The sequence below is a fragment of the Furipterus horrens genome, unplaced genomic scaffold (assembly GCF_987537825.1).
Source record: "Furipterus horrens unplaced genomic scaffold, mFurHor1.1.pri manual_scaffold_3, whole genome shotgun sequence".
NCBI classification, from domain to species: Eukaryota; Metazoa; Chordata; class Mammalia; order Chiroptera; family Furipteridae; genus Furipterus; species Furipterus horrens.
In genome coordinates, this window is record NW_028327173.1 from 162,313,889 (window position 1) to 162,327,692 (window position 13,804).

The 13,804-nt window shown below is 34.2% G+C and overlaps 1 protein-coding gene across 1 annotated transcript in view; it reads left to right on the top strand.

The window, feature by feature from the left end:
* Positions 1-13,804, top strand: part of MINDY2 (MINDY lysine 48 deubiquitinase 2) — a 65,514-nt gene that overhangs the window by 21,681 nt on the left and 30,029 nt on the right. Inside the window, exons 3-4 of the mRNA XM_090270667.1 lie at positions 1,680-1,744; positions 6,776-6,934. Coding sequence (XP_090126793.1) covers positions 1,680-1,744; positions 6,776-6,934 — 224 coding nt within the window. The remainder of the gene's footprint in view (positions 1-1,679; positions 1,745-6,775; positions 6,935-13,804) is intronic.

Here is a 13,804-nt window from a genome sequence, read left to right on the forward strand (position 1 = left end):
TTGCTGGATGACACCTTACCTACTGAGCCTCACCAGTACAGTGCTCAAACTCTGCCTTTTAAAAATATCTGGTTTTTCTATAAACTGAAATATAGGATACAAGTACAGCAATTATGTTCTCAGTTATTGGAATAAATGACATATAGAATATACTCAAAGCACAGTTTTTAGTTAAATGTTGTATCTACACACACACACACATATTATATAAGGTGGCGCACACACAGATGTGCCATATGTAGTAAGGACTCAAAAGTATTTGTCAAATAGACCTGCTTATATATCTCTGAAAATGAATTAATTTAGTGCTTTGGGGTTCTTGTGGCCATGCAGAATAAAATCTTTACTAGTTAGATTTTGCTATCTTAAAGTTCTAATTAGAAGTACAAATAATAATATGTTAATGTTCATAGCAGATCTTTTAGTAGAGTTGGAAAGCTTAAGAGAATACTTGATGCAGTTTTCATAAGTTTATTTTGAATTAGGAAATAATGGCTGTATTATAAAGTTTCATCAACTTGTTAATGATTTGGGAGGCTGGGTAAGAAGTTTGTTTCATATGTAACTATTAATATCAAAATAAATTCCAGGTAAATTAAAGATGTAAACATTGAAAAAGACACATAAATTACATGAAGACAATATATATGAATGCTTGTATACTTTTAAGAGGTGAAGATCTTTCTAAATGTGATATCCAGCTCAGAAGCAGTAATAGAATAATTTGACCATATTAAAATTAAATATCTCTGTATCACACACACACACAAAATAGACAAGAAAGCATCACTATAAAGTCAGAAGCCAGTGTGGGGAAAAATATTTACCGCACATGTAACAGTAAATATTTTAATTCCTGTAATTGAAAAGAGGTTTTACAGTTCAGTAAAAGGAAATACTACTTGTTTAGGCCGAAATTCCAAGAAAAGGAGTATATATAGTTAATACATAATTAAAAAGGCAAAACATAGATAAAAAGACACTGCACATATTAGAATAGAGCTATATATATTTAAAAGGTGCCACAGTTGGTTAGAGCATTGTCCCGATAGGCCAAGGTTGTGGTTTCGATCCCCAGTCAGGGCACATTCAAGTATCAACCAATGAATGCGTAAATAAGTGGAACAGTAGATCAATATCTCTCTGTCTCTGTCTCTGTCTCTCTCTCTCTCTCTCTATCCTTCCTTTCTAAAATCAGTAAATTAAAATAAAACTGTCCACATATACTTAAAGTCATACATATATAAAAAAGGTGATACCAAATAAAAATACATATAAAAAGATACCAATTTTTTTAATGCAAAAAATTTTGTTTACTTCTCAGAATGGCAAACATTTAGAACATTGATAACACCCATTCTTGGAAAGGTAATGAAGTAATAGTTATGTTGTTAATAACAGTGAAACTTGGTACAACCTTTTAGAGCTGTATTGTAGTGATATGGAAAGATGCTTATATCTCTTGTAAAACGGAAGAGAAAGCTCAAAAGTGTTAGAATATGTACACTGAAAAATATATGTGAGGCTAGCAAACAGTTTATATCAATTTACTACTATTAGAATTGGGGAGGTTAATTTTATAGGTCACCTGTTGCTATAGTTTAGAGTTATTACTGTATTGGCAATCAGAAAAAAGTAATATTTTTAAAAGGTGAGTCACATTTTTTTTTTTTTTACAGGAGATTACATGCTTGATGCAAAGCCAAAAGAAATCTCAGAAATTCAACGTTTAAACTATGAACAGGTAATAGAAAAAATTTTTATTATAATAAAATAAGTAATTTTTAACTTAAGGATGTACTCATTAGCCTCTATCAGTGGCCAGTCTCTGTTTTATATGAATATACTCATATATGCTGTATAAAATAGAACATAGATACTATTCTACAGGCACATGTAGAGTGATAACCTGGTGTTGGCGGCAGTGGTGGTGTTTCCAAAATTGATTTTCAAGTGATTTTTGTCATTGATTCATCTTTCCTCATTTAAAAAAAAAATTATTTGTTTGTTTATTTATATTTTATAATTAAGTTATGTTTAGGAGAAAATTGGGTAAATGATGTCTAAGGTGGGTTGTTAGGATAATTAGGACCCTGCTGTTTCATATTTTCAGTGTGTCTATATTTCTTAGCATGTTCTTTATTCTATTCTGTAATTATAGGAGGGTTCACTAGGTTCAAAATTATTGGAGCTGGAAGAAAGCAAGCAGAGCTCCTTTTCTTCAGTATTCTTCCTTTGTTTGACAGTTAGAAGCCCAGAAGGAATTAGTTTCACAGTGGAAGAAGGAAATATCAGCCAAGGAAAAAATAGACATCATTGGAACCTTTATATTTACTTTTGAAGTTTTTTAATGTACTTTCAGAAGTATCAGATTGGCAAACAGGAAGCAAAATTCATTTCATTATCTCAGAATTTCTTGAATTTGGATGTTCAGATAATCTAGTTCTAAAAGAATCAAAAAGCTAACATGTTGCATTGCATCATTGTGTAAGGCAGGAAATCTGTAGCTAAAGCCAAATATGCTAAGTCATTTAAATCCTATGGAAATTTGTAGCTTAAAACAATGATTTCTAAATTTTTTTTGCAATATAAGCCTCTTTTGAAATGAAATCTTATGCTAAATTTCAATATATGAAACCAGTAAATGATATTTTATAAGTATAAAGTGATGTGGTTCAATTTATATTATCTGTATCAAATTCATATAATTTCTTACTAAAACCGGTGAGGCTACTTTAATACAAGAAATTGAAATCAGGAATTATGGATGATAGCTACAGTTTCCATTCAACCTCAGAATTCATTTTACTTCTCTTGTATAGTCTTGAGAAAATCTCAATTGATGAACATTTGCAAAATGATATCAGCATTTTGTTTGTTTCAAGTCCATTTTTCAGTCTCAGGATACACTTCCATTAAGGTGATGGACTCTTGGAAGAAGATTGGAAGTAAAGTTTTGTTTCAAAATGGAAACAAACTAACAGCTGCTTGCATTTCTTATAAACATGCAAAACAAAAAATATCCTGCATTTAAAATAAGCTCTAAAACTATAAGATATTTTGATTATATTATCATTAGCTTTGAGAGTAGTATATATCATGTTGATATGACTGAGTATAATAAGCTGGTGTTTAATGTTCAACAGGTACAATGCAATACTATTCTTTTTTGTATAATTTTATGTGATCAGAAATGTTCAAGTTGAAATTTTAGCAAGACCTATGCAGAGTCATAATCTTCCTAATTAAAACCTCTACCAGAAATTGTAATACAAAGAACGTATTTTTCCCAGTTTTGCTTAATGATGCATACCATGACAACATAGGAAAACATTGCAATTTTGTGTGTGTTTATGATAGGTTTTTATTTATTATTATTTTTATCCTTTTTATAGAATTTGTTGGAGTGATACTGGTTAACAAAATTACACAGGTTTCAGGTGCACAATTCCATAACGCGTCATCTGTACACTGTGTTCACTGACCCAAGCCAAGTCTCCATCCATCACCATTTATCCCCTTGGACCCATCTCCACCTACGCCCACCCCTCTCCCTGCCGACAGTCACCACACGGTTGTCCATGTCCATGAGTTTTTTGGTTTTTTTTTTTAGCACAATCCCTCCACCACCACCACATCCAGCTTTCCCCACCCCATAGCTCTCAGCCTGCTCTCTTATCTATGAGACTGTCCCTATATGACAGGTTTTTAAATGACTGCAAATATATTTTATATATAATTTTAAAAATATTTTGCTATGTTATAAGTACCTTTGGGAAAAATTCTAAGAAACAGTTTAACCAATGGCTTAAAGGAGCTAAGAGTAATTTTTGTGATGTAAGCAACCATTCCTAGGATCTATATCACTTGGATTTAGGAAAAAGATGACCAAATATTTACCTTTTTAAACTTTGTTTATAACTTTGTTTATTTTTATCACTGTTAATCTTTATAGAGATTATTAAATGCTATCAATTTATTTATTTTAATATTATATAATTATTTAAAATATAGAAGATATATAAAGGTGTGAGCATGAGCCCAGGAGCTATTCAAAATTATACTTCTTATAATAGAAATTGGGTGACTGGCCACCTTGAATTTTACAAACATAGAAGAAAAAATAAGTAGTAGTAGAACTATAATCCTGTAATTGCTCACTATTGTTACTATTTTTTCAGATACATCATTGCTGTGACTTTAGGTGAAGTTTTAAAACACTGAAGGGGAAAATGTGAACTGATTTTAAGGCTTCAACTTGATAAAATAGAGAAAATACAGTTTATCCTTGAACAATGCAGAGGTTAGGGGCACTAACATGCAGCACAAAATACATTTATAGTATTTACTGAAAAATATATGTACGTAAGTAGGTGTGTGTATTTCAATTCCGTGTTGCTGCTCAAGGGTGAACTATATTGTTTTGAGGGAACATAGTTACCAGGTAGAGACAAAACTGATGAAAGCCAAAGACTATATAATAATGTTATCCTGTTATAAAGTCCTCATTCATAAATTTTAAATATTTGAATGATTTCTGTTATAGTCTGTCCATTCTCTTAGAATGGAATTTTATCAATTATTTGGTAAAACAACTGTGTTCTTATGACCTAAATTTGCCTTTTTCAGATTTCAGAGAGAATCCTAAGTTTTAATATAAAAGGATTTATTCCATGTTCACCCTTTCTGCCATATAAACTATCCAATAGGCTTTAGTCTACTCCTATTTTATATCTTCAATATATATCACAGTGTCTGATTAACAGTAGGGATTTAATAAAATTTTATTAAATTATATATATTAGCTTTTATTTATTTCATCAAATATATCCTCTATAAGTATGTCCATATTTAATGTGTTAAAATTTAGAAAAACACGTTTTAAAATAGTCTTTATTACAGAGTTGTGTGACCATATTTATTGAGAAAACTGATGCTGGATAGAAAGATTCCTTAATTTGGCCAACAAGTCTTTGTGATCCAGCCTCTGTCTTTCTCAAACTTCATCTCCCACACTTTCCAGTTCATTTATTTTGTTCTAGCCATGCTGGTCTCCTTGCTGTTCCATGGGCACAGTATGGAACTCATTTCTGCATCAGCGTTTTTGCACTTGTGTCCACTTTGTCTGGAATGCTTTTTTCACAAAGCTTCCCAAGATTATGTATTTTGCTTGGTCACTGTTCAAGTGTCATTTTAAAAAGCGTTCACCCTCCTCTTTTTAAAGCGGTTTGAGTTCATAAAAATGTAATTAAAAGTACTGAATTCCCATATACCTCCTGTCCCCCCAACACACACACACAGCTTCCCCCACCATCAACATTAGAGTGATACATTAGTTATAATTGATGAACCTACTTTGACATATAATTAATACTCAAAGTCCGTAGTTTACATTAGGGTTCACTCTTGGAGTTACACATTCTCTGAGTTTGACAAATGTATCCACCACTATACAGATGACTTTCACTGCCTAAAAATCCTCTGTGCTCTGCCTACATATCCCTTCCTCCTCATAACCTCTGGGAACCAATGATTTTTCACTTTTCCATTGTTTTGTCTTTCTCATGTTGTCACTTGGGATCGTACAACATATTAGGCATTTCACATTGGCTTCTTTCACTTACTAATACTACACATTTAAATTTCCTCCATGTCTCCCTAGCTGTTGTGGCTCAGTGGACTGAATGCTGGCCTGTGAACCAAAAGGTCACCAGTTTGATTCTCAATCAGCCCACATACCTGGGTTGCAGGCCAGGTCCCCAGTTCTGGGTGTGTGGGAGACAGTCTGTCGATATTTCTCTCACACATAGATGTCTCTCCCCCTCTCTTTCTCTCCCATCCCCTCTCTCTAAAAGAAAACTAAAAAATTTCCTCCATGCCTTGATAGTTCATTTCTTTTTCTTTATTTTTGTGGTTAAAAAGAAAGTTTACTCTTAACCATTCTCAAACAATTCAGTAGTGTTAACTGTATTCATATTGTTTTGTAACAGATCTTTAAAACATTTCTATCTTGTAAAACTGAAACTATGCCCATCGAACAATTTCCCAGCTCACCCTCCAGGCCCTGCCAGCCATCATTCTACTTTCTGTTTCCATGATTTTCACTACTATGGATATTTCATATAAGTGGAATTATGCAGTATTTGTCCTTTTGTGGTGGAGTATTTTATTCAGCATTATGTCTGCAAGTTTCATCCATGTTGTACCATGTAATAGAATTTTATTTTTTTCAAGACTGGGTAATATTCCATTGTATGTATATACCACATTTTCTTTATTTATGTGTCAATAGACATGTAGGTTGTTTCTGCCTCTTGGCTATTTTGAATAATGCTGCAGTGAACATGGATGTACAATACTCTTCAAGATGCCACTTTCAGTTCTTTGGATATATACATACAAGTGGGAGGGGCCTTTCTCTTTGAATAGAAACTTTTGTCTTGGGCTTCCTGGTCTAAAATCGGTCCCTCACCCCTGTGACTCTGTACATCTTTATCCTTCTCAATTTGTCTTACCAGTACTTAACATTATATTATATATTTATATATTTGTCTCTCACAGTAGAATATTAGTTGCATGAGATCAGGAACTTTTTCTATTTTATTCACTATTATATATTTAGAACTCAAATTAGTGCCTGGCGTATAGTAGGTGCTTAATAAAAATCAAAGGGATGAATGAATTAGATAAAATGGAAAACTAAAAGTAAGTGTACTTGCATTTAAATATCTTTCTGGTTGTTGTTTAATTTTTCTTTACCCTTTTCTGTTTTCAGAATATGAGTGACGCTATGGCAATCTTGCACAAACTACAGACAGGCTTGGATGTCAACGTAAAATTCACTGGTGTTCGAGTGTTTGAATATACACCAGAATGCATAGTATTTGATCTTCTTGATATTCCTTTGTACCATGGGTGGTTAGTGGACCCTCAGGTAAGTACAGTATTTTAAATTATATAAACACAAATTTAGTAAAATGCTACTAATTTGGCACATTAATCTAGATTTATATTTTCTGATACTTATATTTTTGTTTTTGTTTTTACCTGGAATAAGCCAAATTGAGAGGTTATGGGAAGTGTACCCCAGAGTGTTAAACCTACCCAAACCCAAGACTTCTGGTTGTAACTTCAGGGAGTTAAGGATCAACTACAATGTTGAGTTCATATCCTCACAAATACTTTTTTTTTTTTAATTTTTTTTTTATTATAGTCATCCTGATAGGCGTAAAGTCATATCTCATTGTGGATTTGTTTGCATTTTTTTGATAACTAATGATGTTGAGCATTTTTTCATATGCTTATTGGCCATTTGTATATTTTCTTTGGAGAAATATCTGCAGATCCCTTCCCAATTTTAATTGGGCTTAATTTGTCTTTTTGTTATTGATTTGCAGGAGTTCTTTATATGAAGTCCGGGGACCCCCAAAAACCTAGATTTTATTTATGAAAGATTCTGTATTTATTCTTACATGTTTAAACTTCAGTCACCTTCAAAGTACTCTTCAGTCGATGCAGTACACCTATTGAGATGTTTTTTCCACTGCTCAAAACAGTTTTCGAACTCATAGATTTTTTTTAAAGTATATTTTATTGATTTTGTTGTTAGAGTAGTCCCATTTTTTGTTTTTTCCCTTTGCTCCCCTCCACCCAGTACCCCCTTCCCTCGAGCAATCCCACTCACCTTAGTTCATGTCCATCGGCCATGCATATAAGTTCTTCGGCTTCACCCTGTCCTATATTATTATTAACTTTCCCCTGTCTATTTGTACCAACCAATTATGATTCTTAACCCCTGTACCATTTCCCCATTTCTTCCCATTCCCCCTCCCAGCTGATAACCCTCTGAATGATCCCCATACCTATGACTCTGTTCCTATTCTGGTTTGCTTAATGGATTTTGTCTTTATTTTTTAAATTTAGTTGTTGATAGTTGTGAGTTTGTTGTCATTAACTTGGTGATTTTGATGCCTTTTAGTGCTTCTGCCATTTTTTGTTTCAACTCTTCCACGTGGGCAAATGTTTTCCCTTTGAAGACTTTTTTTCATTCGGGGAAACAAAAAAAGTCACTCAGGGCAAAATCAAGTGAATTAGGAGGGTGGGGCTCAGGACCTATGCTCTTTTTGGTCAAAAACTATGAACACTCAGTGTGGTATGAGCAGATGCACTTGTAAATCACCCATCATGAAATGGGCAAATGCATTGAGTCTTCAACAAATTCACTGAAGCTGAATGCAGCCTCTCACAACACCAGCTGTACACTGATACAGATGGGTTCCTAGAACACTCACCTAGTGTGGGAAGCCTGTACTACTAAGGGGTCCACCCTCCAGAAGATAATTCCGTTTTTTTGGCCCCCCCCTTGTATATCTACATATGTTTCTTCTCAGATATATGATTAGCAAATTTTTCTCCCATTCTGTTGGTTGACTTTTGACTTTATGGTATCTTTTAAAGAACAAAGGTTTTAATTTTGATGAAGTCCAATTTTTCTAATTTTTTTCTTTTGTTGCTTATGCTTTTGGCATCCTACCTAAGAAGACTACCTAACCCAAAGTCACAAGAGTTTACTCTTATATTTTCTTCTATAAATTTTATAGTTTTAGTTCTTAGGTTCATAGTTCTTATGATCCATCATGGGGCATATGCTTTGAGGAAGGGATCCAACTTTATTCTTTGCAATGGATAGTTGTCCTAGTACCATTTGTTGAAAAGATTATTCTTTCCCCTCATGAATTGTCTTGGCACGCAGAGTGATCTTTGTAAACCCTCTCCTTTATCCCTATTCCTTCCTTTCCTTGAAAGTCCCCCATAAAACCAAGACAAGATGCAAAATCCTTACTAGAGTTTTTTATGTTAATGCTACATGATCTAGACTTTATCTGTCCAAATTCACCTCATATTGATTCTCCCCCTGTTTTACTACCTCCAGCAATACTGCGTTTCTATTCTTCAGACATGTCAAGCTCATTCCTTTCTTAGTTTTGTACTAGCTGAATCCCCACTGTGGAACATTGTTTTCCTATCCCAAAACATTGTTCTCCCAGATTTTCATAATTCTAGTTCCTCATTACTCAGGTCTTAGGTTACATATCACCTTGTCAGAAAGATCTCCCTTTACCAACTTGTTGAAATTAGTCACCCTCCATTTCCCCAGTCATTTCTTTTCCCATGACCCTATTTGATTTTCTTTACCACTTATTTGGAATTATTATTTCTTTATTTGATTGACTGTCATTGCCCACTAGAATGTTTGTTTTACGAGGGCTGGGCTCTTATTTTTTATTATTTAGAAGAGTGCCTGATACGTAGTAGGTTCTCAATAAATATTGACTGATGGGATGAAGCATGCATGCAGGCATGCATTAACTACAGGGAAGGAGAGATCACAATAGCAAGGACTTGACAGTGGTATTTTTAAAATCCCTATCCATTGTTAATAGCAACTGGTATTCTAGGGAATGAAAGGATGGTTTACAATAGGTAGGGTATCTATATTTTTATTGATACTCTGTCTCTGAGAATATCACTGAAAAGTCCAAACATGCCCAACATTTTACACAGCCAAGGTGAGCCATGTTGGGCCCTGGAAGATGACAATGCCATGTAGCTTAGATTCTTGAGAATGAGCTGATGGCCTGAGGAATTTAAGACTAAGTTCTTAAAAATTGGATTTAGATCATTCCTCTAACAACAGTGGAAATGATGTATTCAGTGTGCTGAAAGAAGACAAATGCTAAACTATAATCCTATTCCCAGAAAAATTATCTTGTGAAGAATGGGAAAAAATGAAGTCAATTTATAGGTTAATCAAGTCAAGATAGTTTCCTGCCAGTAGACCATCATTAGTGGAAATTCTAAACAAAGATTTTGAGAAGAAGGAAAGTAATCCCAGATAAAAGAAAGTGAATGGAGAGAAAATAACATGATAAATATATGAATAAACATAAATATTGACTGCATCAAATAATATATTTTGGGGTTTAAATAAAGAATATTAGCATATGCAAAAACAACATACGTTGGGAGGAAAGTAAAGTATACTGAGAGTCTCTAATTGTTCATGAAGAGGGTAGTGACTTCTGACTTTTATATGGTAGGAGCAGATGTTACAGTTTCTGTAACTTCTTTGTCCAATAAAGTAGCCAAGTTGGGGCTATTTAAATTTAAATTTAATTAAAAATTTAGTTCCTGAGTTGCACTAGAAACATTTCAGTTGCTCAGTAGCCAGTGAATATCTTACTGGGCAACACAGATTTGGAATATTTCCATTACAGAATGTGCTATTGGATAATGCTCTTTTAGAGTAACCATGAAAAGAATAGAAAATATATTGGGTAGCTTCTAGCTTAGTAGAAGGTGGGGGGGGGATTAATCCAAAAGAAGGAAGAAAGGAGAGGTAAAGGAATGTTGAATTGATGGGAAAGAGCGAATGGTAGATTTAATAAATCCAAATATGAATAATTATAGTAAGTGTAAATAGAACTGAATGTTCTAGTTAAAAGACAGTGATTCTGTGGATGAATTAAGGGGGGTGTGTGTGTGTGGTCTGTCCAGAAAGTATCCAGCAATATAATATAAAAAATAGAGATATTTATTGAAGAAGATACAAGAAACACTGTACACAGGACAATGACGCCTCAGTCTCCTTCAAAGCAGGCACCTTGGGACCTCACACAGTTCTCCCAATCACCATCAGCTGCCCTGTCTGTTTTTTCCGAATGTCATTGAAGATCTGAAATCTCTTCCCTTTCACAGGTGATTTTAGTTATGGGAAAAGCTATAAGTTGCAGGGTGCCAAATCTGGGTTGTAGGGGGGCTGAGTCACCTGGGTAATCTGATGTTTTGCAAAAAAACTGTAACTGAGATGTGATATGTGAGCAGGCACATTGTTGTGATGAAGCAACCAGTCACCAGTTGCCCACAGCTGTGGCCTTCTGAGTCATCTAAATAGTTTCCGTGGAGGAATGTTCAAGTTTAACGCAAATTTTGATGCAGATTTATTTCTTATGGCTCATTTTGAATGTGACGGCCACACAACACATGCTCACTCAGTGGTGTCTACCATCCCCACTGACTAACAGTGACATCGTCATTGTTCACTCATGTGCATTCCAGTCCACTCTCCTTGGCTGCCAGGTTACAAGCAATGTCACGTAAACCATGCTTGTTATGTTAACAATGGTTGGACTTTTTCCAGACAGACTATATATATATGTATATATTTACCATTTATTAGAGACATATAAGACAGTATGAAGTTAAACAGAAAGATTGCAAGTAAAAAGAGGAAAACAAATAGATCCATACAATTGCTAATCAAAAGAAACTGGTAAACGTAGAGTAATATCAGAAAGAATAGACTTAAACTTTAAGTTACAAAAAACATTGCTAGTGATAGATTGTTTAATTTGCTACAAAGATATAATCATTTAAAACTTGTATGTGCCTGGAGACACCTGGAAAATAACTCTGGTTGACTGTTTATTCCTTGGACCAGTGGCAACTGTTGCAATGAGTAAAGGTCAGTTTTTGACACTGAAAAATAAAATTTGTATGCATTGGATGTCATAACCTCAAAGTACATAAAGCAACATTCAATAAAATTGTAAGAAAAAATAGGTTATCATATTGGAAGACTTTAATACACCTTTGTAATTGTTAGAAGCAGAAAAGAAAACAACGTACATACAGCTTTCTTAAAAATCTAATAAACTTCTTAATTTTTGAATAATTTCAGAAACAGGAAATTTGCAAAGATTACAGAAAATTCCCATATACTCTTTACCTAGTTTTCCCTAATCTTACGTAATCATGGTACATGTGTCAAAACTTAGACTTTTCATGTTAGTATATTACTATTAAATCTATTATAATATGTCACATTTTACCAGTTATTACACTAATTTTTTTGCAGCTGACTGGCTTGAGTAAATCCCTTCCATTGACCTGCCAACATTCACCAAGGCTCAATTACAAAAAGAGGGTATACTCAGCCCACAGAAAGGGCACACCTTGAGTACCCAGCTTGGATGACAGGGGAGGCTGTGCCACTGGACCCTGCAGGACACCTACTACATTAGGCCATGCTACCAAGACAGGGAATCTTGGCAGCTCTGCCTAGCACACAGAAGTGTAAACAGAGGTAGGCTGCCAAGATAAGGAGACAGAAACATGGCCCAAGTGAAAAAACAGATCAAAACTTCAGAAAAAGAACTAAACAAAATGGAGATAAGCGACCTATCAGATGTAGTTCAAAAACACTGGTTATAAAGATGTTCAAGGAACTTAGGACCTCAGTAGCATAAAAAAGAACCAGTCAGAAATGATGAATACACTAATTGAAATAAAGAATAATTTACAGGGAGACAACTTTAGAGTGGATGAAGCCGAGAATCAAATCAATGATTTGGAACAGAAGGAAGCAAAAAACAACCAATCACAGAACAAGAAGAAAGAAAAGAACCCCTCCCTCCCCAGTCAAAACAAGGATAAGCAACCTGTGGGATAACTTCAAGAGTTCCAACATTTTCGTGATAGGGGTGCCAGAAGGAGACGAGAAAGAGTGAGAAACTGGAAATCTATTTGAAAGAATAATGAAAGAAGACTTCCCTAATTCAGTGAAGAAAATAGACATGCAAGTCCAGGAAGCACAGAGAGTCCCAAACATGATAGATGCAAAGATGGCCACTCCAAGACATCAAAATTAAAACACTAAAGGTTAAAGACAAAGAGAGGATCTAAAAAGCAGTTAGTTACCTAGAGGGGAGTTCCCATAAGACTTTCAGCTGATTTCTCAAAAGAAACCTTGCAGGCGAGAAGGGATTGGCAAGAAATATTCAAAGTCTTGAAAAGCAGGGACTTACCACCAAGATTACTCTATCCAGCAAAGCTATTATTTAGAATGGAAGGGCAGACAAAGAGCTTCCCATACGAGAAAAAAACTGAAGGAGTTCATAATTACCAAACCATTATATGAAATGTTAAAGGGACTTACTTAAGAAAAGATCAAAACTGTGAACAATAAAATGGCAATAAATACATATCCATCAACAATTGAATCTAAAAAATATTGAGCAAATAAGAAAAGAGACTGAATCATGATATGGAGAATGTTTTGATGGTTGCCAGATGAGAAAGGGGTTTGAAGGAATGAGTGAAGAGGTGAGGGGATTAGTAGTACAAATAGGTAATCACAGAATAGCCACGGGGATGTAAAGTACAGAATAGGAAATGGAGTAGCCAAAGAACTTCCACTGATGACCCATGGACATGAACAATGGTGGGGGGATTGCTTGAGGGTGTTGGGGGTGCTGGGTGGAAGGGGACAAAGGGAGAAAAATAGGAACAAATGTAGTAGCCTTATCAATAAAATATAATTTAAAAATAAAATAAAGTTATAGTAATAAAGAGGAAAAATAAATATATCGCAGTGTATTCAGAACAGTGAAAAAGAATAGCTGCATACCACTACATACAACTACCTAGCGTATTATATATTTGATTATTTGTTTGTCTTTGTTCCAGAATACAAACTTTATGAAAGCATAGACCATCCGTTTTGTTCAATGCTGCATCTGCAGTTTGTCTAATAGCTCCTGGGATAGAGTAGTGTATAAAAGGCACCCAAATGAATTAATTTAATGAAATATTAAAAAAGAGATTTAGCTTATGAAAACTTGAAATTTTGTACTTTTCATTTTTAGTCTGTGGAAATACAATTGATTTTTGTATATTCATCTTGTATTATTTTAGTTGTATTTTTGTGGATTCCTTAGGATTGAAAATTTAGATTCTTTGAAAG